This window comes from Blastomyces dermatitidis (genome assembly GCF_000003525.1).
Source record: "Blastomyces dermatitidis ER-3 genomic scaffold supercont1.7, whole genome shotgun sequence".
Lineage (NCBI taxonomy): Eukaryota > Fungi > Ascomycota > Eurotiomycetes > Onygenales > Ajellomycetaceae > Blastomyces > Blastomyces dermatitidis.
The window spans coordinates 987,597-1,012,547 of record NW_025544780.1 but is presented as its reverse complement, the minus strand read 5'-3'; the positions used below and the strand labels follow the sequence as shown (position 1 = coordinate 1,012,547).

Genomic DNA, 24,951 nt, shown 5'->3' with positions numbered 1-24,951 from the left:
CAGTGATTTCTTCAGTGATATCAGATCTACTCACTGCAGTCTATCAAGAGACTGTAGTAATTTCTGATTTATTAATTAATAATCTATTCATTGATGAGGAAATTCAACCTGAGTGTTTATTATTTCTCATACTTACTAATAATTGATAAATTGACTATGATATCTCTGTGAGAATATCTACTCTTTTAGTGCAGAATACACTGAACTCTTTAGAACTTATAGTTAAATCTGATAACTCTCTAACATCTACAAGAGATATCACTATAGTAAGAAAAGCTTCAGTGAGAGACAGTCTTGAACATTTACTCACTGATCTCAAGATCACTGCACTTTCAATTCTGAAAAACCTCACACATGTCAAAGCTTTCATAAAATGAAAATATTATTACAAGGCCTGTATTAAAGAGGTCAACCGTTTGAAATATACATGTTGAAAAAAGAATATAAAGAAGATAGAAGAATAGAGGAATAAAAAATGATGTATATCATGACTGATTTTTCATTGCTACACATTTTCCAGTCATTTTTTATACCTGTACTTGATTTGAAGGCGAATTTTATATATAGCATCATGTTGTAGAATAGTTGAAGGTTGTGTATTGATAGATCTATCTACAAGAACATAATATAGTGATGGGTCACGTGATCTAGTGGGATCGCTAACCGCAACAGCTGTAAGAGTCAACACTCTCTCTCAAGATAACAAGAATCACATATAAAAACACTCAAATCATCAAGATAGTCTGTCAAAATCAAATACAAATGTAAAATTAAACATTTTCAACTTTTATGCCTGTAAGACCTAGCAAAATCATGAATCACACAAATATCACAGTGTCTAGAGATTTAATAAGTTCATTCACTGTTATCTGAGTGATGAGAATGTATTCTAAATCAATGATTCTCTGATTCAACTGTCAACATGAAAAATGAAAATGCATGTCAATGTGTTTACTTCAGACTGTAATAACTGTCATCTTTGTGAGATCTATGACACTCTTATTATCAGTGAGGATTTGTATCAGAGATGTAGTGATGAAGCCAAGCTCAATCATGAGATTTCAGATTCATGTTGCCTCACAGACTGTCTCACTAAGAGTCACATATTCAGTCTCATTGAAACTTAGAGATATACAAGATTGCTTCATCAAATATCATGAAATCAGACTGTCTGTAAGCTTAAAAACATAGCTGAATGTTAATTTTCTATCATCATTCAAGAGACCGGCTCAATCGGAATCCGAGTAGCTGAAGAGTAGGTAGAAATCATTGAGGAAATCAGAGAGAACAGAAAGATTGATAGAAACAGATTTCTCATACAGGCTGTATCTGTAGAAAATGCCCAGATTCATGATCTCTTTCAAATAATATATAACATGTAATAGAGTCTTTCAACATTGAGATGTTGAATCAACATTTCATTGAGTGAGTAGCAAGGCAGTGTGAGTGATATCAGAACATGTTTTAACTGCAAGATATTACAAGTAACTCACATTATGTTAATATCACTGAATTGTGAAATCAGTCTCTTTCTCAGATATAGAGAAATCATCAATGCAGAATTCATTCTTTATTAATATTCTAGTGACAGCTGCATCATCAAGATAGAAATCTTTAACAAGACATTTAATATATTAACAATATATTAAATCAATTCTCTTGTTCAAACAATTAATCTTCATACTCAAATACTTGATTGACTGGCATAGATTCTTGACTTTCAATTTCTCACTGAGTATACTCACTAGTCAATCAGCATTCTCAGAAGCTTCAGATATGATGTTGAGATTATCAATGTAGATTATTATATAGAGATGACATCTGAATATATGATATCAGAGTGCTGAATCATGAGTACTGACTGTAAATTCAAGATTACTTAACAGAGCTGTTAAGTAATCATACTAGATCTTTATCACAGAGTTCAGACTGTATAGACTACTCTCAACTGCACAGACAAGTATTTTCAGTGAATCTGTCTCAAATTCAGTAGATTGTCTCATATAGACCTTCTTAATGAGATGCTCATGAAGATATATTATCACTATATTTACTTAATGAAGTGTTCAACTGCATAGTGCTGCTATTGCAAAAAGAATACAATTGACAGTATCAGTGATGACTGAAGCATAGATCTCTTCTCTAGAACTCTTCTTAAGTCAGTTATCATAAATCACTCAATGTGATTTTCTAAGAATATTATCAGAATCAGCATTTGAGTCTGCGGGCCTATCTTTCTCAAGAAATACTCAACAGTCTGAAGCAATTGATTCACTTCTCAGAATATCAGATCTAGAGATTAAACTTCATATATTACATCTCTTCAGATTGATAATCTCATGTTATATGAACTTCTTTTAATAATCTTCTACTCTCTCTAGCTGAGATGTGACATTCTTATAGAACTTCAGAAGATTATCTGTAATAAGACTTGAAGTGTAAGTAGTCAGTGATTTCACAGACTGTAATTATATAGAATTCAGATTATCAATATTAGAAGCATCTTCATCATCAATCAGATAAATATCAGGTTCTGATTTACTGACATTGTTAATGAGTGTCACAGATGTGACAACTGATTTAATAACATGATTAATGAGTTTCACAGATGTAATAACTGGTTTTTCAGTGATTGAGAATCTCACATCACTACTGACAATAATCTTGTCAGATTTGAGATGTCATAGATGATATATCAATGTACCACTGAATTCAATGATATGATAGAAGTCAGCACATGAAAAGAGCTTATTTACAGGCTACTGAGATTCATGCAAGTGAATAAAAACCTCTGCACTTAATCAGTGAAAATGCCTCACATTCAGTGAGATATTTGTAAGTGCACATTAAGCAATCTTATGTGAACTTGAAATCACAGAAATCTCTGCAGTAGAGGATCAAAATTTCAAGTTATAAAGAACTGTAGATATGAGAGTATTATTAATTATTATAATTACTGTCTCTAGAACATCTGCTCAGAACTTCTTAGAGAGATTATCTTTTAAAAGAGCAGCTCTAATTCATTTCATAATAGTACAGATTTCACATTCGGAAATATTATTCTGATGTAGTGAATATAATGCTGTTGATTCTCATTTAATATCATATGAATTCATAACTGTGTGTATACATGTGAATTGAAAAACATCATCAATATCAGTTCATAGAAAAGCAGAGACTGTATACTCAAGATTACTTATAAATCTGAGTCATAACTCAAAGTATTGAACAGTCTCATTCTTGAACTTTAAAAAATATACTCAACAGTAGTGAGTTGCATCATAGATGATAAGCATTCAGTATTTAATTCTCTGATAGAACTCTAAGAAGTGATCAGAGAGATCTTTCAATGTATGTTCATTATCTACAAGATTAATATAAATCTTCTCAATGAGTCAGATAGATCTAGGCATCAGTATTTTTAAATAATCTCATATCATATCTATCTTAACACATTTCTTACAAAAGAACTTAGTCTTAGAATCTTTAATTATGACTTCAGTATAAAGATTCTTGATCATAGCAATTATAGCATCAGTGTGAATGTAACTGAGATCACAGTATCAGTCTAAAAGAGTCTTTGATATTCTTGTATTCTTGAGACCTGTATTCAGAACTGTAGAATCAATGTTATTAACAGTAGTAACAGCAGTCACAGAAAGATTAACTTTTCAGTTAAAATTATACTTATATAGCATTATAATATACTTGACTGCCTTGTTCAGATAATTGAAATTCTCATTGAACTCTTATTCATTGACCTTATATATGTTGTTCTGAACAGTCTGAACTGTATAAAAAATAACACTGTTCAGAGCTCTGCAAATGAAAAATGAGAGAATAGTGAAAGATAATGTAAATTGAAATCTCTGATCTTCAAGCTTTATAAATGAGAGCAGATTAACTGTAATATTAGAGATATAGTGAACATTCTATAAGTTAATATCATCACTCTCAATCTCTAAAATGATAGTTTCAATTTTCTTGATAAACTCAGTTCTCTCAGTTGTAGAATTGACAGAGATGTTATCATTAAAAGATTTGATATTTAAAAAAGAATAAAGCTCATCTGTCATATTCAGGCTTACACATGTATTCAAATATCAAGATCTAGAGAATGATTTTTCAGTGACTGTGAAAGAGAAATAGAACTCAATCTTTATAATTACTGTATTTACTGCTGATTAAAAACTTATCAAGTTATTCTTCTTCTCTTTCTTCTTATCATTCTTCTTTTTCTTTTTATCAGAGTGTAAGATAAAATATCTGTTAATAGTATGTTCATGTCTTCTGCAGTGAGTGCACTTTCATACAGATATACTTTTCTTCTCATCTTTATTCTTATCTTTATTCTTATTCTTTTTCACAGTCACAGAATCAGTCTGAGACTGCTTTTTTCACTCAGTGATAATCTTCTTAAATGTATGATTGATCAGTTACTTCTAGACTAGCCGCTGAGACTATGAATTTCACGTTTGATCCCATTTGGTCTGGTTCCATACATTTCTTGGCGTGAATCCCGCTGGGACTGGCTATCAAAAAAACAGGTAAAGTGACTATATATCAGATCTTAAAATGGAACCATGACTTGAAAAAAATGAGAAAGTGATTCCATTTGGTCTCATTTAGTCTCATTCTTGACATAAAGTTACTATTTTTAGACATTTTAAGGTTTTTTTTAGACTATTTTTAATTTTTTAAAAAGTAATGCTTTTTGATAACACTCAAATAAGATTTAAAGTCATTTAAAGCAATAAAAATAATTTAAATTGAGAAGTGAAAATCATGATCTTATTTGAAAAATGTGACAAGAGTAGACAGTAAGTCTCACTGAGACAGTATGAGACTACTATCTAATGTTAAAACCGTGTAATAAGATCAGTTGAATTGATAATGAGACTATCAAAAAATCTGGTCCTGGTCTCAGACACGGTCACACAGTCAGTCTAGTTACTTCATTAAATTATTAATATTAATATTAATAATGAGTTTCTGATCAGTGAAGAAAAACTCATTTAAATATATCTTAATAAATAATCTTTAATAATTTTATAGATTATTGAGAAAAAGATTATAATATACATTCTCAGTGCTCTGACAGAGCTTCTTATAACAGATAATAAGATAGCAGAAATATCTCTGAAAAGTAAGATAATCATTCTTCTTAACTTGTAATTTTATTAATTTCTTGAAGATATTAACTTGTTCTTCTATCAGTGATATTATATATTTAATATTAATCTTATCTCACAGAGCTGCAGTATTATCAGCTTCTAAAGTTTTAACAGTGATTCAAATGTTTTTAATAAGACTTGATAGTATATATCTATATAAAGACTTAAAATAAATTCTTTACTTCTCAGAGTTAATATAATATATAAAAGAGAATTCTCATTAAGTTCTTAATAGAATATCAGTTTTATTAATAACTTCTGTATCAGTTAATATATCAATATATCAGACTTTATAATTAGAGTTATCAAATATAATCACTGATTTAATATCTAGTGTATATTTAACTTTCTTCTGATATTTCTACAACTCATCTCTTATAGTATCTCTTTATACAGAGATAGATATAGTGAGATATTAAGTGATTTCAACTGCAGTTATCTAATTTCATAGTATTATCTATATAAGATTTATAAGATTGCCTGTGATGTAATAGATAGATTGATTCAGATTATTATTAAAAATCAGTATTCTAAGAGTAAGAAACAGTGAAGAATTCAAAGAGTTGAAATAAATAGATTCTGTAGATAAGTGTTAACTCTACTTTTCTTTATTCTGAAGTTTCTTCATTATCTCATTATTATCAAATTTCATACTCTGATGAAAACTGATCTCAGTCTTATCTTGCAAGTCAGAAGCTTTCTCATAATAAGTGATTATTCTATTAATAAGTTATTTAGTGAAGTATGTGATTCTAAGTCTTGAGCTGAACTCTGAAGTAACAGATGTATTACTTATATTAAGATAACTCTGCTTCTTCTAGATATATAAAAAAAAAAAAAAAAAAAAAAAGTGATATTCTTTACAATGAAGAATATACTTTCTTAAAAATATAAAGATATAAATCTGCTAACTGACAGATTCAGAGAAAATAAAATATCTCTAATAAAGAGTAAGAGTCTTTTTAAAAAAGATAAACTATTCATGTTAAAAATATTAATGCAATGTTCTCAAAAGAAAAACATGTCATTCAGGCTATAACCTGTACAATAGTTGAAGGTTGTGTATTGATAGATCTATCTACAGGAACATAATATAGTGGTGGGTCACGTGATCTAGTGGGATCGCTAACCGCAACGGCCGTAAGGGCCAACACATGTATAGTTACTCTGGTAAGTTGGGGTGTCAGGTCACGTGATCTGGCTTATTAATCCTTCCACCATATAACTTTCCACAAGCTAGCAACCTTTCAATCACACAAGCTTTACACCTTCCACATTGAAATGATGCTACTAAGTGTGCTGCCGCAGTATGATGCCGAGGTCCGCCAATTGCAGTCAATCTTCTATGGATTATTCATCACACGTCTCTCACATAATCTGTCATTTTTCCATGCCTTGTATGGGAAGCCTTCCGCATGGATACAACGCAAGCTCAAACTTGCGGGCATGCTGGACAAGCGGCCCCAGTTGGCTAAGTAAACTTGCCGAAACATGTCTGCCAAGCGACATCTGATAGAAACCATGGCCGCTACCTGCCACTCTGTGGTGTCCCCGACTCTGCATCAAGCACCAAGTTAGATGCCCTCATCTCCCCCAGGGTCTTTTTCTGTGTTTGAGGATCTGGAGGCTATCCAAACAAGCACCAACTGTCTAAGTCATGATTTAGTGATGTGCAGTGAAGGTGACCAGAGGGTAAATATGAGGGGTGGGGGAGGAGCTAGTGTTGACAAAGAAGAAGAGGAAGAAATTGACATGAAGTTACTAAAAGTTAGCACATTGAGAGTTGCTGCAGAAGTTGTTGAGAGGCTAGAAGGGCTGGACATATCAGTGACCTTGAAATATCTGACATCTGGCAGATATAATCATGTCTAGCTGTTGACATATCTCCCAGTTACTAGCACTCCAAGATCTACCCCTTCACCCCTCCATATAGCACATAGTTGTAAGGTTTGTCTTACATGTTGTATAGGAAACGACTGTGGAAAACACACAAACCCCACTAGTGAGCAAATTAGAAAGCTCGTACTTCGCATTCCCAAGGAATCAACCCAGCCTCTTCACCTGTATCAACTGCGTCACGAGGTGGCCTATCTCCAGTACCTTGCTCAAAAGGTACCTGAGATTCCTGCACTGAGGGTTCTTCTCTGGCATGATCAAGCTGGCCAGCCTTTTATAGCTGAGGAGTTTATTGAGGGACAAGCGCCTGAGCGTTGCGTGGCCACAGCTCCCTGAGGATCAGAAAAAGTCAGTTAGTTATTATTCAAAGTGCTGCTGATGTAATTTCCAGACTTGGGGGGACAAGATTTGATTTCATTGGAGGCCTTGACCCGGATGCCCATTGTTTTCCGGGTTCCTTTTTCCTTGATGACCTTCCGTTGGGCCCCTGCTTTCTTTTCCCCTGTGTTGTTGAAGGGAATAATTGCTTATCATGTTCACAGGCCAAATTCCACCCTCGTGACTGTCATAATATTGGCCCATCCGTGAACAGCAAGGATTATATCCTCTCCTGCTACGACCGGGAGATATATTATGATACCCATGCAAACAGGGATGAAATTCTACTAGAAGCCTTTGAAAAATGTCAGAACTGCCAAATTCATCAACTTCCTACACCTTGAGAAACAGAACATCTCAAAAGACACTGATCTATTTGAAGCTCTCAATGCTGAACCCCAGGTCCTAGTACATGAAGACTTCCATGCAAAGTACCATGCTCATTCGCAATGGACATCTTGTGGGAATTGTGGACTGGGAGTTCTCCGGGTGTCTACCTGCTTAGTGAGTTGTTGGGCATCATTCAGATTGTTCAAGTATCCCCACTAGGCTAGAATGGGGTGATATAGGAGGAAGAGGGAGGAGCGGGACAGGCAATATTGCCAGGAGGTGGAAAAGGTTGTTCAGCAGAGAGGGTGAATGGAGGAGAGAGAATGTGTCAAGATCCTTCTGGGAGATGGTTGGCCGGCTTCTCAGATGGTTTGCATGGTGATGTTCCCGGATGAATGATGATGGTCATGCGGGGGGAGGGATGAATGGGGTGAAGAATGGGATTGTGTTCTAAGGAATCTCGTGATAGACATGCGTATGCATTGGGAATCTGCTGGCTGAAGGAATGCACCAACTACTATCTATATTTCCCTACATTTATCTTCTGTGTTGCGCTGCTTCTCTAATTTTGCTGCGAATCCTCCGTCGTCGCGGGCTGGACTGGTCAGAAACCATTTTGTCTGTATTGCTTTGCTTGAAACGAACTACCTACCTAATACAAGCCTACATGTACCAAATTGTCCAAAATCTCAAGCGCATAAGAGGTTCGATGAATATGTCTGAATTTCTTTCAATCTTAGTTTTGTATAGTTTTCAATAATTGGCCCAATTGGTAACAATGCTAAATATTTTACTCGAAGAATGTCTCCGTTGAAGAAGCCGGAAGCGTTGTTATTCCTATAGTAAGTATATAAAAATATTTTGGCTGCGGAGGGCTTTTTTGAAGCATCCGGTTTTCCACTGGAGCAAGGTCGTTTCAAGAAACATAAAAATTTCAGACACTGAAACCTAAAACATAAAATCACAGACGAGCAATGATTGCCTAGGTAACTGAGCTCTGATGTTTACTTAAAGAATTGGTAAGTTTGAGAAGCTTTTGGTCAAAACCTTGGAAGTCTACCGCGTACAAGAGGAAAGTTTTCAGGGGGGTAACAGAGGAACCATGGGCAAGGTAACTAATAAATAATAATACAAATAATGTAAGTACTGACTGATGAGGAAAGCCTCTGCTTGTAGAATTTTCTACTTAACCTCATGCACAATCAATCAATGATAATCACTTGCTCTCATTACTACATCAGATAGCATGGTAGAATATTTCCAAATATCTCTGCAGATAAAATAGTGAAATTCTATGAAAAAAGTTATTTTGAAGATGCATTGTATTAGTTGTCAAAACAATTGATTCTTCCTCATTTTATATATTCAATACAATAAGTAGTGACAACATTCGTCTGTGCAATTGAATATAATCAGTATAAAAATTGGCTGATTCTCACGAGAAAGGTCGCACGGAGAGCTTGTTTCTCATATCCGCAAAAATAGAGGACAGGACAGCAGCTAGGTCACCGACCTTCGAAATATGGATAGAACCTCCGTCAGCCGCCGTGTAATGATAGCACTGACGTTCAAAAAGTAAGGATATTAATTCAAAAGCGTATTCCATTCAGCATTTCGCAGTTGGGGTTGTTCTGGACACGCTACTCATCTTACCTGTATAATCTCATGAGCAGGTTTTCTCAAGCGCGAACAAGGGCAAGGGTTAATCTGCAGTTCTTTTTGATTTCTTTTAATTATTTAATCAGTAACTCCTTTCCCCTTTTTATTTCAGTTTTGTTGTGTTGCTGCGGTTGGGATTGCCCGAAAACAAAACAGGGAAGCTTTCGGACTGGATTTGAAACCTTGACCTTAAACAAAACCCTGATTCTGATCTGATGTCTGTCATCATGATCCAAGGAACATCTAACCGAGCATAGCATATTATTACATACGGAGAACAGATACAGCATTATTTATTATTATTTAATATTATTATGGGGATGGCATGCACAAGGACAGGAAAGACATCCATGCAACCATCGTCACGACCCTTCATCAGCAGCTGCTTGACAAAACCAGGATATTAATAGCCACAGCCACCGTGAAGAGTTCAGCAACAGATCGGATCAGATCCCCCCCCCCCATTCTTTTGCCACAACCCTTGAAGGCCGAGGGCAGTTAGTTAGAACTTACGCTGTAACTGTGTAGGAGCCACGCCACTGAGCAGTTCTGCCTGACCAGTGATTGGACACTTGTCCGGGCGACGACACTCGTAGTTTGTTTTTTTTTTTTGTTTACCGCCAGCGAACCAGGCACGTTCTGGGCCAATCCGTGGGCGTAGAACTGGTAATGGGATTGATACAAGCCATTACAAGCTTCACGAACGGCGGCCAAACCGGGGCTGTTATTGGTGGCCAGACCGTCTGTTGTTTGCTGGTTCCTGGCTTGGTTCCTGGCTGGTAAACCCTAACCTCCACTCCCTAACCCTACCTAACTAACTCCCCGTAACTAAACTATCTAGGTTAACTAGTAACTAGGTACTAAAAAAGTAACTAATAACAACGACTAATTACTGGCCCGCCCTTTTCGCTCTTCGCTCTTCGCTGTTCGCTGTCTGTTGTTCGCTCTCTTCTCCTCTCTTCCTCTCTCGTTCTTTCTTTCTTTCTTTCTCTCTTCTTTTCATCCTCATCCTCCATCCAACTATCTCACCTCCTCTTATCGCTTGTCATTCATTCTTTGCAGGTATCAGCTTCATTCCTTCAGCTGATCGCCGTGCTGTTTATTCCTTCGCTAACTATCCCCTCTTCACCCCTAATTTAATTTATCGCCCTTGTGTCTCTAAGAGAAGAAAAGGGAGAAAATCAAAAGGGAGAAAAACCACCTGCTTGGCCCTCCTCCCATCACGCTCCCTCGTCCCTCTTATCGGAAAATAAAAAAGAATACAAAGCAGCAGGCCCTTGTGATATATTCCTTCGAGATCGTTAATACCAACCACCCTCCCTATTTGTGCGCGTCTACAGTTTGCTTTCGCGGATGGCGGATGTGTAATTAACACTTCGAGCAAGGACCCGTTGTCGCCAACACTTCTTATACTATTACCGTCACTCCTTCCTTATTATCCTAGATTCGACATCTAGTTATCTACAATTCTAATTCGCTCTATTACGGAAAAAGAATAAAAATAAAAAATAAAAAACAAAAACGCCAAAAGGACATCCACCATCCTATTCAACTTTATTGTTTACAAGATATCCACCGAAAACACAACGGAAAACCTTCCACCCCTAAATCGATGGATGCGCTACGACACCTAACCGCCCGCGGTAATGACAATGACAACAGAAACGACAATGACAATGGTGGCCTAAACTCCTCAAGCGTAAACCTCCTAATCTCCCTCCTAGCCCTAATCCTCCTCTCCATCGCCCTCATCGGTTCCTACCTCGTCCTCCGCCGCAGGCGCCAAAAACAACAATCAGAACTGCCCCTCTACCAAGACCACCGGCACAACAGCAGCAGCAACCGCCGCCAACGTGGCCGCGGTCTCACCATCTCCGCCTCAAACAGAGACTCCGTCTTCCTCATCGGTGAGAAGGGCTCAAGCTCCCCGTCGTCCTCCTCCTCATCGTCGCTAAGTCCACCATCCAGCCCCGTGCCGGAGATCCGCATCACATTCCCTGAAGAGGAAGATGCGGCCGGGAAGCGGATGAGTGGGCGCGTGGTTGTTGTGCGCATTAGTGAGAAGGGGGGCATTGGATTGGAGCCGCTAGATGAAGGGAGGGAGGATGGTGGCAGGAAGGAGGGGGATGAGGATTTGCCGCCATATCAGCAGCGCCAGCCCGGTGGGAGCGGGAGCGGGAAGGGTGGTTCTACGGAACGGTTTCAGAGTCTTGACTTAGAGAGGATGGGCGGATTGAAGGAGAAGGAGATGGATGAGAAGAGGTGGGCGTAGTGGATTGGATTGGGTTGAATTGGATTGGATATGAAAGGATATACATACGTTCACGAACGAGGATTCGATTTTATCACTTCTTTTTATATTTGGTTCCGTTTCTCTATCTCCCCCCTGCCCTCTTTTATGGCTTGAGGGGCTTCGGGCTTGGGGCTTTTCTTTTCTTTTCTTTTCTCTCCCTCTATTTTCTTTTTTCTTCTTCTTCTTCTTCTTCTTCCTTTTCTTTTTCTTTCCTATACTCTCATATCTCCAACGAGTCTGCAATATTACATACAAAACTATTTATCCTTTTTAAGTTACCTCTGAGTTTCAACACCAACAAACAACACAAACAAACATCCGCGCGTGCATCCTCAGCATTTGCCTTACTTGTTAAGATGAGGGGAAAGGGACCGACCGCCCTCTTTCAATTTCACCCGTAAGGGATGTATACAGAGTATAGCGGGGGCATTAAGTTTGAAACCCGCTAACCTCTGGCCGCCGAGATCATACTAACCACATAACGTTAATATCTAAATGGCTGCTTTTCATGATCATATTACTAATATTTTGTATACCTGTCATGGTTATATAGAGCTGCGGGTCGGGGCTCAGAATACGGAGTACTATGCAGTGGATGGATGGGAATAACAAAGAGCTGGATATTCAGTATAAAATACCGTGTGAATTTCCGCCAAGGTTTGTCGCCCCAGAGCAAAACAAAATTAATATAGAGTATATATTCAACTGTTATACTGATAATTTCATTAATAGAGATGAAAATGAAGTTCAACTCAAGCTGAGATATTTATTACTATTATCAGAGATAATTATAAGAAAAAATAATCAAGAAACTTATAATTATAAAATATAGAATTATCAAACAGTTTAATATCTCTAATCACAGTATATCAGAGAAGTGTAGTTTTCATAAAAAAGTAAAGAATAAACTTATTGTAAGAAATCCCGCTCCTCGCGGATTCTTTACCCCTATTCCTATCTCTCATGTAATCAATAGGGCTAGCGGCCCTTGGCTACACATAACTATATAGACTGGAGTTCATGAATACTATTCATAACTCAGCTTGAATACTATTATATATTTAATTTCTATATTTTATCTTTCTATCATGAACACTTCTAGTAGTTAACAGTATATATCATATCAAGCTATAAACACCTGAATAATCACCTATGAGCATTTATTCTTATATTTCAAGCTCAGTCAGTCAGCAATCATCTGTTATAACTGAAAGAACTAGAAACTTATATACTTTAATCTCTGTAAACTCTACTACAGACACTCAGAAGCAGTCATTTGAATCATGAATAACTTCTATAAAAGAAGTCTCAGAGAACTTATCAATTACTTATAAGATATTATTCTCTGTATCTATGACAGAGAAACTCTTCAAACTTATAAATAAATCAATTTTAGTGAAGAACATTCTTAAGTATCTCTTATAAAATCAAGCTATTTTTCTATAAGAAATGCTTACTATTTGTAAACACTCTTAAACTGAGTCTCTAGATATAATCTTCAGAGATATCTATAAACTGAAAAGAAACTTTCTTAAGCTGTAATTACTTAAGACTACTTATCAAATCATAATTTATAAAAGCTTTTATAAGTTTGTATTTAAAATTAACTTACAAGCTCAGCTATATAATATGAAAGATAAAGAAGCTATTATCTATATAATAACAGATCTCTATTATACTGAAGTTAAGAACTGACTGAATTATCTAGAGAATAACTATAAGAGATCTCACTAATTTATTCTCAAGATCTATCTAGAGAATAAGTTGAAGAACTCTGTGAGTCAGACAGAGAATATCTGAACTGTGATTATTAATATTAGAAAAAGAGATAAGAAATCTGATGAAGACTACTCACAGTACTTTATAAAATTATAATATAAATTAAAATCTATGAAAATAGAGCTCTGAAACAAGATCTGAATAATAATATTTATAAAGAAGCTGAATAAAGATATATAGAATAAGCTTATTAAGTAAGACTCTAAGTTCTTGACTCTGAAGAAACTGATAACTTTTATTTATTACTTACAGATCACTGTAAGAGTTACAGACTTATAGAGAGTAAATTATTAATCAGCTCTGTAAGAGTCAGAATAACAGAGAACAGATTTATTAGAAAAAGATAATAAGATATAGAGAGATTTATATCTGACTACTAAGTAGAGAGAGAGAGTTTTATAAGCTTCTGTAAATAAAATATATAATAGAGAGATTAAGAAAAAGAAACTCTGCTTTATCTATTTTAAATCAGAATATCTCTGCACAAACTGTTTAAATAAATTAAAATAAAAATTTAAGAAGTTATGAACAGAGTCAGTAACAGTCTTATTAAGAATTTTAAAGCTGATATCTGAATCTGTTACTTCTCTAATGAAAATATTTACTTATAAGAAGAGACTATACTGTAATACTACTGTTTTATAAGTATAAGAAGTATTGATAAACTCAGAATCTCAGATTACTATAATATCTCTAAAGCTCACAGAGTGAATAAACTAAAGAATGAAGACTGAGAATCTACTCTTATAATAAGCAGAATATGAGAACTCAGATCTGAGAGCTGAGAGACTTATAAGAGTTATCTTTGAATTACAAGATCTCTCTGAAATCTGAAGAAGATTTACAGAAACTGTGATTATCACAGATATTATAGATAATATGTACTTAAGACTTGTATAACTTCAAAGATATAATCTGTACAGAGCTGTCTGTAAGTCAGATTTATACTTTTAATCAGTGTTGACAGACTTATTTATAAAGATAGAATCAGTTAATACTGTAGAGTTAATTAGAGAAGATAAGCTTATCTATATAATAACTTTATAAGTGTCTGAGAATCTCACAGTTATGAAAACTGAGCTTCAGATATCAGAGAAATACTGAGATCTTATAGAGATATTCAGCTCAGTAAAGACAGCTGAGCTTCTCTCTCACTGTGAGAAGAATCTGATAATAGATTTAATAGAAGAGTAGAAACTCTTTTAAGAATCAATTTATAAGCTCTCTTATTATGAGTGTAAGAATAAGTGCTCACAGGCGATTATTCAGGTGTTTGCAGCTTGATGTGATATGTACTGTTAACTACTAGAAGTGTTCATGATAGAAAGATAAATATAGAGATTAAATATATAATAGCATTCAAGCTGAGTTGTGAATAGTATTCATGAACTCCAGTCTATATAGTTATATGTAGTCAAGGGCTGCTAGCTCTATTGATTACATAAGAGATAGAAATAGAGATAAAGAATTCACAAGAAGTGAGATTTCTTATATATTCTCTTCTCTCTAAGACTTTGTCTGTGAAGCCTTTCACTGAGTGACTTCATAGTCAGCTCAGCACTGCAGTGATACTCACTAAAAACTCTTCATATCTATAAAAAACCTCAGTGAGGAAAAATCCCTTGTTACTGTGAAGAGAAAAGAGTCTGTCACTCAGTTTCTTATTCTGTGAGATTCTTTATGATCTACAGATTCTTCTCTGACTATCACACAGATTCATCTCACATCTTTCATATAGAAGAGTTCTGATTGACTCTTAATCATTTTCATGAGATTCTTATGTAATCATCACACAGATTCATCTCACAGATGAATCACTCTCTGTGAGATCACTCTTATTAAAGAGAAATATTCATGAGTTAATCTTTCATTCATTCTCATAAATCATTGCTCTTTGACACTGTAGAATTATGAGGAATTTTTCATTCTTTCATCAACTCTGTAGAATTGTAGAATCAAGATATTCACAGTCTGCAATCACTCTTTATAGTCATATAGAAAGATTCAGATCTGTGATTCATAATCACTCTTGTTTACTAGAGTGATCTGACTGTTTCACAGAATTACTCACAGTGTAAGTAAACCTCTCTAGAGTAGTATAAATACTTCAGATCTGTTCACAGAATCTCATCTTCTTTTCTCTTTTTCTGTAACAGCTCTCATCTCTATAAACTGTGAGTATCTTCATTCATTCACAAAGTGTTTTCACTCAGATAATAGAGAGAGAGTGTTTCTAACAATGTTCACATGTTAATTCAAGAACTTCTCAAGAATAAAAATTTTTTCAATTTCAATATCTTCACAAACAATATCTGACTGCTGCTAAGCTTCTTGTGAATGTCTTCATAACTTCTCTGATCACTTTTTATCAGCTGATGAAGCAGAGGCACCGTCACTCATGATCATGTCTTTACCTTCCTCAGCCCTGTCATTATATCTGATCTTCAGGCCAGCAGCTCATCTCATCTCTTCCCCAGGCCAGCTCCTGGCTTCAAGCAGTGCAGTTCCTCTCTTTGCTGTAAGTCTTCTCATAAGTAATTCCTTACAGATTCTAGCTGACAGTTCTTGCAAAGCTTTCAGTGTTGTCAGTGTCTTCTACAGCTTCACAGGTTTACAATCACTCTCTCTCTGCCTGCACAATCTCTGACCAGGTATATATGAATATGTCTAGATTCTCTATCAATGGTTCTCGCATCACAGTGCATTTTCACAATCTCATTGTTAATAAGAGATGAGTCTTCAGATACCTGCAAAATCTGAGTAATCAAGACAATGTGAATGTCATGAATTTGTGATAGAAGTTAGTCTGAGCAGATAAGCTCTCTCTCTGTGTCTCTATTGTTTTCAGCCTGAATACTTCAGCATAACTGAAAGAGTGAACACAGCTTTGTGAGAAATATCTGATCATATACACAGATAACCAGTCTTCAAGACTCTGTCACAACTGTATATACTCTGATGTTCAGCTTCTCTAAAGTCTGTATATTTCTGATGATCTTCATACTAAATACAATAATTATCTGTATCACAGACATGATACTCTCTGCTTCTTTAAAGAAGAAAATTAATAGTTATGAGAGAATTGAGTGTTATAAGTATTGATGATGTGAATATAAGTTTTCTTTATTTTTTCTTTATTAGTCTCTAAATTGCATTCATGATTCTATTTATTTTCTTATTTTTTAGCTTTAATAAGAACATGTTTTCTTCTTCTCTTGCATACATCACAGACTGTTCATCTCAGTAGAAACTCATTATCTTATAGACTAGGATTTGTAAATGACAGTGTTAATATCTTTATCACAATCAGATTCTTAGTGAAGATTACATTATTCTGACTTATCAGAATTCACAGTATAAAAGTCATGTCTCAGCTTCTGCAGATATCTTATCTGCTCAGATAATTCTTAAGTGAACTCATTTATCTTATCAGAATACTCTTATCACTGAATCTTGAATCAGAGCTTATGATCTTGCTTCTCTGAGTTAATAATCTCTTTAATCTGATATTCTCTTTCACTCTCTAATACTCTGTGAACAGAGTGATGAGTTACAGAGTTCTCTTCTGAGAATTTCTTATATTCACAGAGTAAAGAGACATGAAAAATATTATATATCTATAACTCAGATAACAGTTTCAATCTGTAGAACTGTGAGCTAACTTTTTTTATAATCTTATAAGACTCTGTCTGTAAGAGATTCAGCTTCTTACTAGATCTTTATATAATAATATTTTCTAAACTTAATCAGACTCTATTATCTTTCTTGAAACTTTTTATAATATACTTGAAGTCATAGTATCTCTTCTGATACTCTTAAGTCTTTCTCAAGAATTTATAAGCTTTCTTTCAGATCTTCTGAATTCTCTCAGCCTGTTCACAGATATTACTACACTCTATAGTATACTCTCACAGATTTATCAAGATTATCTGTGAATAAGTCTTAGTAAGTATCTCAAAGAGAGTTTTATCTATACTGATATACTTTAAGTTATTGTATATAAACTCTGTGAATAATAATCAATATACTCAGTTATTCTGATTGTAATTGACAAAGCACTGCAGATACTGTTTCAATATACTCATCAGATATTCTATCTGATCATCTGTCTGTTGATGAAAAGTCATGCTTAGATCTCACAAGATCTTCAGTATAGTTATCAGATCAGATCAGAACTCTTCTGTAAAGATTAATTCTCTGTCTAAGACAATGTTCACAGATAATTCATGCAATCAGATCACATTACAGATGAAGATATGAGTCAAATTCTTTGACTTCAAGTTCTTGTGAGTGAGTATAAAGTATGTCATCTTAATGAAGTGATTCACTATCATCAGCACACTGTCAAAGCAGGTATTATATATATTCTTGCTTTCAGAGAGGCTCATAAGAGTATTTATTTCTAGCTGTTTCCAAGGTTTCTGCAGAATGAGTAGAGAAGTAAGTTCTTTATATGACCTGAATCACACTACTCATGAACTCTGATAAATAGTATAAGAATTCACTATCTTCTTCACAAGTTCTCATATCTTCAGTCAGAAGTATTTTCTTATAAGTAACTTATGAGTTCTAGTATCTGTAAAATAACTCACTAGAGAAGAGTCATGATATCTTTTGATGAGTTCTATGCATAGAAACTCATTTACAGATACATAAATTCAGCCCTCTCTTCACAAGAGATTATTTAAGTCTCTTCAATTCTTTGTTTCTGCAGGGTTGATCCCTGCTGCAAGCAGTTTCTGAATATACTGAGTATATTCATTCTTCAGTTACAGTTCAGACAATCTGAATAGAAGATCTTACAAAGACTTATACTCTGTTTCCTCTTACATCAGATCTTTCACAGTACTTCTCAAAGCCTGCAAACTCTTCAGATTATAGATACTCTCTTCAAGAATTCTCACAGAGATCTTCAGAGTGTTGACTCTCAGTGTTATAGAGAGTAGTTATGCAGACTTCTCTTCTCTCTCTTCTCTCTTCTCTCATAAGAGATTAAGAGACTCTTCAGTCAATCTCTTTGTAACACTCAGTCTGAGCATTCTGTGAAGCTTTTCTGTCTTCTCTAACTTCTCTATGTCTGTCACTCTGATCTCCTTAATATAGTCTGATCTGTGAGAGAGTTCATTCACTGAGTTCTTAGTTCCCTTAATATATTCTATCTTGAATCAGAACTCACTCAGTCTCTGAGCTCAGTAAATCTGTCACTGTGAGAGTTTCTTAATTGAAGTAAACTGTTACAAGCTGTTATAATCAGTTCTAACAGTAATCACTGTCATGAGATTCTTGAAGTAGTGATATCAGTGATAGAAGAATTTCACTATCATAAGAAGCTTCTGATCATGAATGTCATAGTTAATCTCTGCAGATTGCATTTTTCATGAGAAAAAGATCACTAAAACTCAGTTCTCATTTAACTGTAGTTATAAGACTATTTCTGAAATTGTAAAGAAGAAGACATCTGTCTCTAATCTGATTAAGAGTAAGAGATCAAAGTGAAACAGTATCACTGCATCTGTAAATACCTGTTTCAATCTTACAAAGACTCTATGAGCTTCTGAGATAAGAAAGTTCTTACAGTTCTTTCTTCTCAACAATCTTTTCATTCTTTATTTATGAGATGACTTCTTCTTATTTTCATTCTTCAGCATGTCTGTAAGAGCCAAGAAGATTCTCATGAATACAAAGATAAACTGCCTATAGAAATTCACAAAGCTCAGAAAGATCTGAATCTCATAAATACTAGTTAACTTCAGTCATGATAGAATAGTCTTAATCTACAAAGATTTCATCTGAATATCATTCACAGTGATTATATATTCTAGGAAATTAATTCAGCAGACACTGAAGTTGCACTTTACAAGCTTAACATACAGTTCTGTCTCATCTAAGGCCTTCAACACACTTTATACATGCTCAGTGTGTTCTTCCTTCTTTATAAAGTACATCATCACATCATTCAGATATATTATCACAAAGACATTCAGATATGCATGAAGTGTTTTGTTAATGAAAGACTGGAATATTATGGAGACATTAGTCAGATCAAAAGACATCACTAGATATTTAAACAATTCCAGTGCAGTTCTAAAGACAGTCTTTCATTTATTCCCAGATCATATTCACAGCTGTGTATATGCATTGATCACATTCAGTTATGTGAATATGATAGCTTTCATGAGACAGTTGATCACATTCTCAATCAGAGACAGAGAATAGCAGCTCTTTATTATCTTGAAGTTCAGATTATGATAGTCTACACATAATCTGAGATCTTTATTCTTCTTCTTCACAAACATCACAGAGGCTCTCACAGAGGCCTGTGAAGATCAGATGAAGTCATTCTTCAGATTCTTCTTCACATAGATCTGTAAGACCTCTGTCTTATGATGAAAGAGCTTATAGATTGATTCTCAGAAGAGTTTCTGCTCTTCTATCAAATCTATTATCAGATTCTTCTCACAGTGAGAAGAAAGCTCAGCTGTCTTAACTGAGCTGAACATCTCTGCAAGATCTTGATATTTCTCTGATATCTGAAGCTCAGTTTCTATGATCACAAGGTTCTCAGACACTTGCAAAGTTATTACATAGATGAGCTTGTCTTCTCTAATTAACTCTACAGCATCAACTGCTTCTATCTCTATGAGTGAGTCTGTCAACACTGATTGAAAGTATAAATCTGACTTGTGAACAGCTATGTGTGAATTGTGTCTTTAAAGTTATACAAGTCTTAAATACATGTTATCTGTGATGTCTGTGATAATCACAGTTTTCACAAATCTTCTCCAGATTTCAGAGAGATCTTGCAATTCAAAGATGATTCTTATAAGTCTCTCAGTTCTCAGATCTGAGTTCTCACACTCTACTTATTACAAGAGCAGATTCTCAGTCTTCATCTTTCAGCTCATTTACTCTGTGAGCTTTAGAAACACTACAGTGACCTGAGATTCTGAGTTTATTAATACTTTTCATACTTACAGAGCAGCAGTATCACAGTACAGTCTCTTCTCATGAGTAAGTATTTTCATTGAGAGAGTAACAGATTCAGGTGTCAGCTTCAAGACTCTTAAGAAGGCTATTACTGACTCTGTCTGTGACTTCTCAAATTTCTATTTTAATTTGTTCAGACAGTTTGTGCAGAGATATTCTAATTTAAAACAGATAAAGTAGAGTCTTTTTTTCTTAATCTCTCTGTTATACACTCTGTTCATAGAAGCTTGTGAAGCTCTCTCTCTCTACTTAGCAGTCAGACATGAATCTCTCTGTGTCTTATCATCTTTTTCTAACAAATCTGTTCTCTATTATTCTGATTCTCACAGAGCTAGTTGATGATCTGCTCTCTGTGAGTCTGTGACTCTCACAGTGATTCATAAGTGATAAATGAGAGTTATCAGTTTCTTCAGAGTCAAGAACTTAGAGTCTTACTCAATGAGCTTGTTCTGCATGTCTTTATTCAGTCTCTTCACAAACATCATCATTCAGGTCTTGTTTCAGGGCTCTGTTTTCACAGATCTTAATTTATATTATAATTTTATAAAGTGCTGTGAGTAGTCTTCATCAGATTTCTCATCTCTTTTTCTAATATTAATGATTGCAGCTCAGATGTTCTCTGTTCAGCTCACAGAGTCTCTCAACTTATTCTCTAGATAGATTTTGAAAACAGATCATCAGAATCTCTCATAATCATTCTCTAGATAATTCAGCCAGTTCTTGACTTCAGTGTAATAGAGGCCTGTCATTGTATAGATGACAGCTTCTTTATCTTTCATATCACACAGCTGAGCTTGTAAGTCAATTTCAAATACAAACTCACAAAAGCTTTTATAGATTATGATTCAATAGATAATCTTAAGTGATTACAGCTTGAGAAAGTTTCTTTTCAGTTTACAGATGTCTCTGAAGATCATGTCTAGAGACTCAGTTTGAGAGTGTTTACAGATAGTAAGCATTTCTTGTAGAAAAATAACTTGATTCTGTGAGAGATGCTCAAGAATGTTCTTCACTGAGATTGATTTATTCATAGATTCAGAGAGTTTTTCTATCACAGATGCAGAGAATGATATTCTGTAAGTGATTGATAAGTTCTCTGAAACTTCTTTCACAGAGATTATTCATGATTCAGATGACTGCTTCTGAGTGTCTGCAGTAGAGTTTATAGAGATTGAAGTATGTAAGTTTCTAGTTCTTTCAGTCATAACAAGCAGTTGCTGACTGACTGAGCTTGAAATGTAAGAATAAGTACTCACAGGTGATTATTCAGGTATTTACAGCTTGACATGATATATACTGTTAACTACTAGAAGTGTTCACAGTAGAAAGATAAATGTAGAGATCAAATGTATAATAGTATTTAAGCTGAGTTGTGAATAGTATTCGCGAACTCCAGTCTATATAGTTGTGTGTAGTCAAGGGCCGCTAGCCCTATTGATTACGTGAGAGATAGAAATAGGGGTAAAGAATCCGCGAGGAGTAGAATTTCTTACAATGAGACAGAGATCTTGTAAATCTATATAAAGAAGAATCTGAAGAATAACTTCATCTAATCTTCACAGATCTTCACAGAAGTCTCTGTAATATTTATAAAGAAGAAGAATAAAGATCTCAGATTATGTATAAACTACTGTGATCTGAACTTTAAGATAATAAAGAGCTGCTATTCTCTATCTCTGATTAAGAATATAATTAACTATCTTACAGAAGCTGTCATATTCACACAACTGAATATAATTAATATATATATATAGCTATAAATACAGTCTGAGAATGAATAAAAGACTGTCTTTAAAACTGCACTGAAATTATTTGAATATCTAGTGATATCTTTTAATCTGACTAATACTCTCACAGTATTTCAGTCTTTTATTAATAAAACACTTCATATATATCTGAATATCTTTATAGTAATATATCTGAATAATGTGATAATGTACTTCATAAAGAAGAAAGAACACACTGAGTATATATGAAGTGTGTTGAAGATCTTAGATGAGATAAAACTGTATATTAAGCTTATAAAATGCAACTTCAGTACTCACTGAATTAATTTTCTAGAATATATAATCACTGTAGATAATATTCAGATGAAATCTTCATAAGTTGAGACTATTCTATTATAATTAGAGTTAACTAGTATTTATAAGATTCAGATCTTTCTAAGCTTTGTGAATTTCTATAAATAATTTATCTTTGTGTTTATAAGAATCTTCTTGACTCTTACAGACATACTGAAGAATGAAAATAAGAAGAAGTTATTCTGTAAATAGAGAATGAAAAGATTGTTAAGAAGAAAGAACTGTAAGAACTTTCTTATCTCAGAAGCTCATGAGATCTTTATAAGATTGAAACAGATATTCACAGATACAGTAATACTGTTTCACTTTAATTTCTTACTCTTAATCAGATTAAAGACAGATATCTTCTTCTTTATAATTTCAGAAATAGTCTTATAACTACAGTCAAATGAGAACTGAGTTTCAGTGATCTTTTTCTTATAAAAGATATAACTCATAGAGATTAACTATAGTATTTATAATCAGAAGCTTTTTATAATAGTGAAATTCTTTCATCACTGATATCACTACTTTAAGAGTCTTATAACAGTGATTACTGTTAGAACTGATCATGATAGCTTGTAATAGTTTACTTCAATCAAGAAACTCTCACAGTAGCAGATTTACTAAGCTCAGAGACTGAGTGAGTTCTGATTCAAGATAGAATATATCAAGAAAACTAAGAACTCAGTGAACAGATTCTCTTATAAATCAGACTATATTAAGAAGATCAGAGTAATAGATACAGAGAGACTAGAGAAGATAGAAAAGCTTCACAGAATGCTTGAACTGAGTGTGATGAAGAGATTGACTGAAGAGTCTCTCAATTCTTTATAAGAGAAGAGAGAAGAGAGAGAGAAGAAGTCTGTATAACTACTTTCTATAATACTGAGAGTTAACACTCTGAGAATCTCTGTGAGAATCCTTGAAGAGAGTATCTATAATCTGAAGAATTTATAGACTTTGAGAAGCACTGTGAAAGATCTGATGTAAGAGAAAATAGAGTATAAGTCTTTGTAAGATCTTCTATTCAGATTGTCTGAACTGTAATTAAAGAATGAATATGCTCAGTATATTTAGAAACTGCTTATAATAGAAATCAATTCTGCAGAAATAAAGAATTGAAGAGACTTAAATAGCCTCTTGTAAAGAGAGAGCTGAATTTATATATCTATGAATAAGTTTCTACATATAGAACTTATTAAAAGGCATTATAACTCTTCTCTAGCAGGTCATTTTATAGATACTAGAACTCATGAGTTACTTATAAGAAAATACTTCTAATCAAAGATATAAGAACTTGTAAAGAAGATAGTGAATTCTTATACTATTTATCAGAATTCACAGATAGTGTAGTTTAAGTTATATAAAGAACTTACTTCTCTACTCATTCTGCAGAAATCTTGAGAACAGCTAGAAATAAATACTCTTGTAAGAAATCCCGCTCCTCGCGGATCCTTTACCCCTATTCCTATCTCTCATGTAACCAATAGGGCTAGCGGCCCTTGGCTACACACAACTATATAGACTGGAGTTCGCGAATACTATTCATAACTCAGCTTGAATGCTATTATACATTTGATCTCTACATTTATCTTTCTACTGTGAACACTTCTAGTAGTTAACAGTACATATCATATCAAGCTGCAAACACCTGAATAATCACCTGCAAGCACTTATTCTTACATTTCAAGCTCAGTCAGTCAGCAATCACCTGTTATGACTGAAAGAACTAGAAACTCACATGCTTCAACCCCTGTGAACCCTACTGCAGACACTCAGAAGCAGTCACCTGAATCATGAATAACCCCCATGAAAGAAGTCTCAGAGGACTTATCAATCACTCACAGAACACCATTCTCTGCATCTGTGACAGAGGAACCCTCTGAACCCATGAATAAACCAATCTCAGTGAAGAACATTCTTGAGCACCTCCTGCAGAATCAAGCTATTTTTCTACAAGAAATGCTTACTGCCTGCAAACACCCTCAAACTAAGTCCCTAGACATGATCTTCAGAGATACTTATAAACTGAAAAGAAACTTTCTCAAGCCGCGACCACTTAAGGCCATCTATTAAATCACAATCTATAAAAGCTTTTGCAAGTTTGTATTTGAAATTGACTCACAAGCCCAGCTGTGTGACATGAAAGATGAAGAAGTTATTATCTATGTAATGACAGGCCTCTATTACACTGAAGTCAAGAACTGGCTGAATCATCTAGAGAATGATTATGAGAGATTCTGATGATCTGTTCTTAAGACCTATCTAGAGAACAAGTTGAGAGACTCTGTGAGCTGAACAGAGAACACCTGAGCTGCAATCATCAATATTAGAAAAAGAGATGAGAAATCTGATGAAGACTACTCACAGCACTTCATGAAATTATGACACA

The 24,951-nt window shown here is 34.5% G+C and overlaps 2 protein-coding genes across 2 annotated transcripts; both read left to right on the top strand.

The window, feature by feature from the left end:
* Positions 1 to 6,637: 6,637 nt before the first annotated feature.
* On the top strand, positions 6,638 to 8,772 carry BDCG_06678 (uncharacterized protein; the record flags this gene model as incomplete). The annotated part of the gene is made up of 7 exons (XM_045422431.1): positions 6,638 to 6,747; positions 7,144 to 7,286; positions 7,351 to 7,418; positions 7,462 to 7,754; positions 7,867 to 7,952; positions 8,579 to 8,620; positions 8,746 to 8,772. Exons 1-7 carry the CDS (start codon positions 6,666 to 6,668, stop codon positions 8,770 to 8,772), a joined length of 741 nt encoding a protein of 246 aa, XP_045278071.1. The 5' UTR covers positions 6,638 to 6,665.
* Positions 8,773 to 10,222: 1,450 nt separating this feature from the next.
* BDCG_06677 (uncharacterized protein) lies at positions 10,223 to 12,637 on the top strand. The gene is made up of 2 exons (XM_045422430.1): positions 10,223 to 12,387; positions 12,463 to 12,637. Exon 1 carries the CDS (start codon positions 11,050 to 11,052, stop codon positions 11,707 to 11,709), a length of 660 nt encoding a protein of 219 aa, XP_045278070.1. The 5' UTR covers positions 10,223 to 11,049; the 3' UTR covers positions 11,710 to 12,387; positions 12,463 to 12,637.
* The last annotated feature ends 12,314 nt before the right edge of the window (positions 12,638 to 24,951 follow it).

What these genes read in the sequence shown, in the direction of transcription:
- BDCG_06677 (XM_045422430.1), top strand. Translation starts at nt 11,050, where the DNA reads ATGGATGCGCTACGACACCTAACCGCCCGCGGTAATGACAATGACAAC.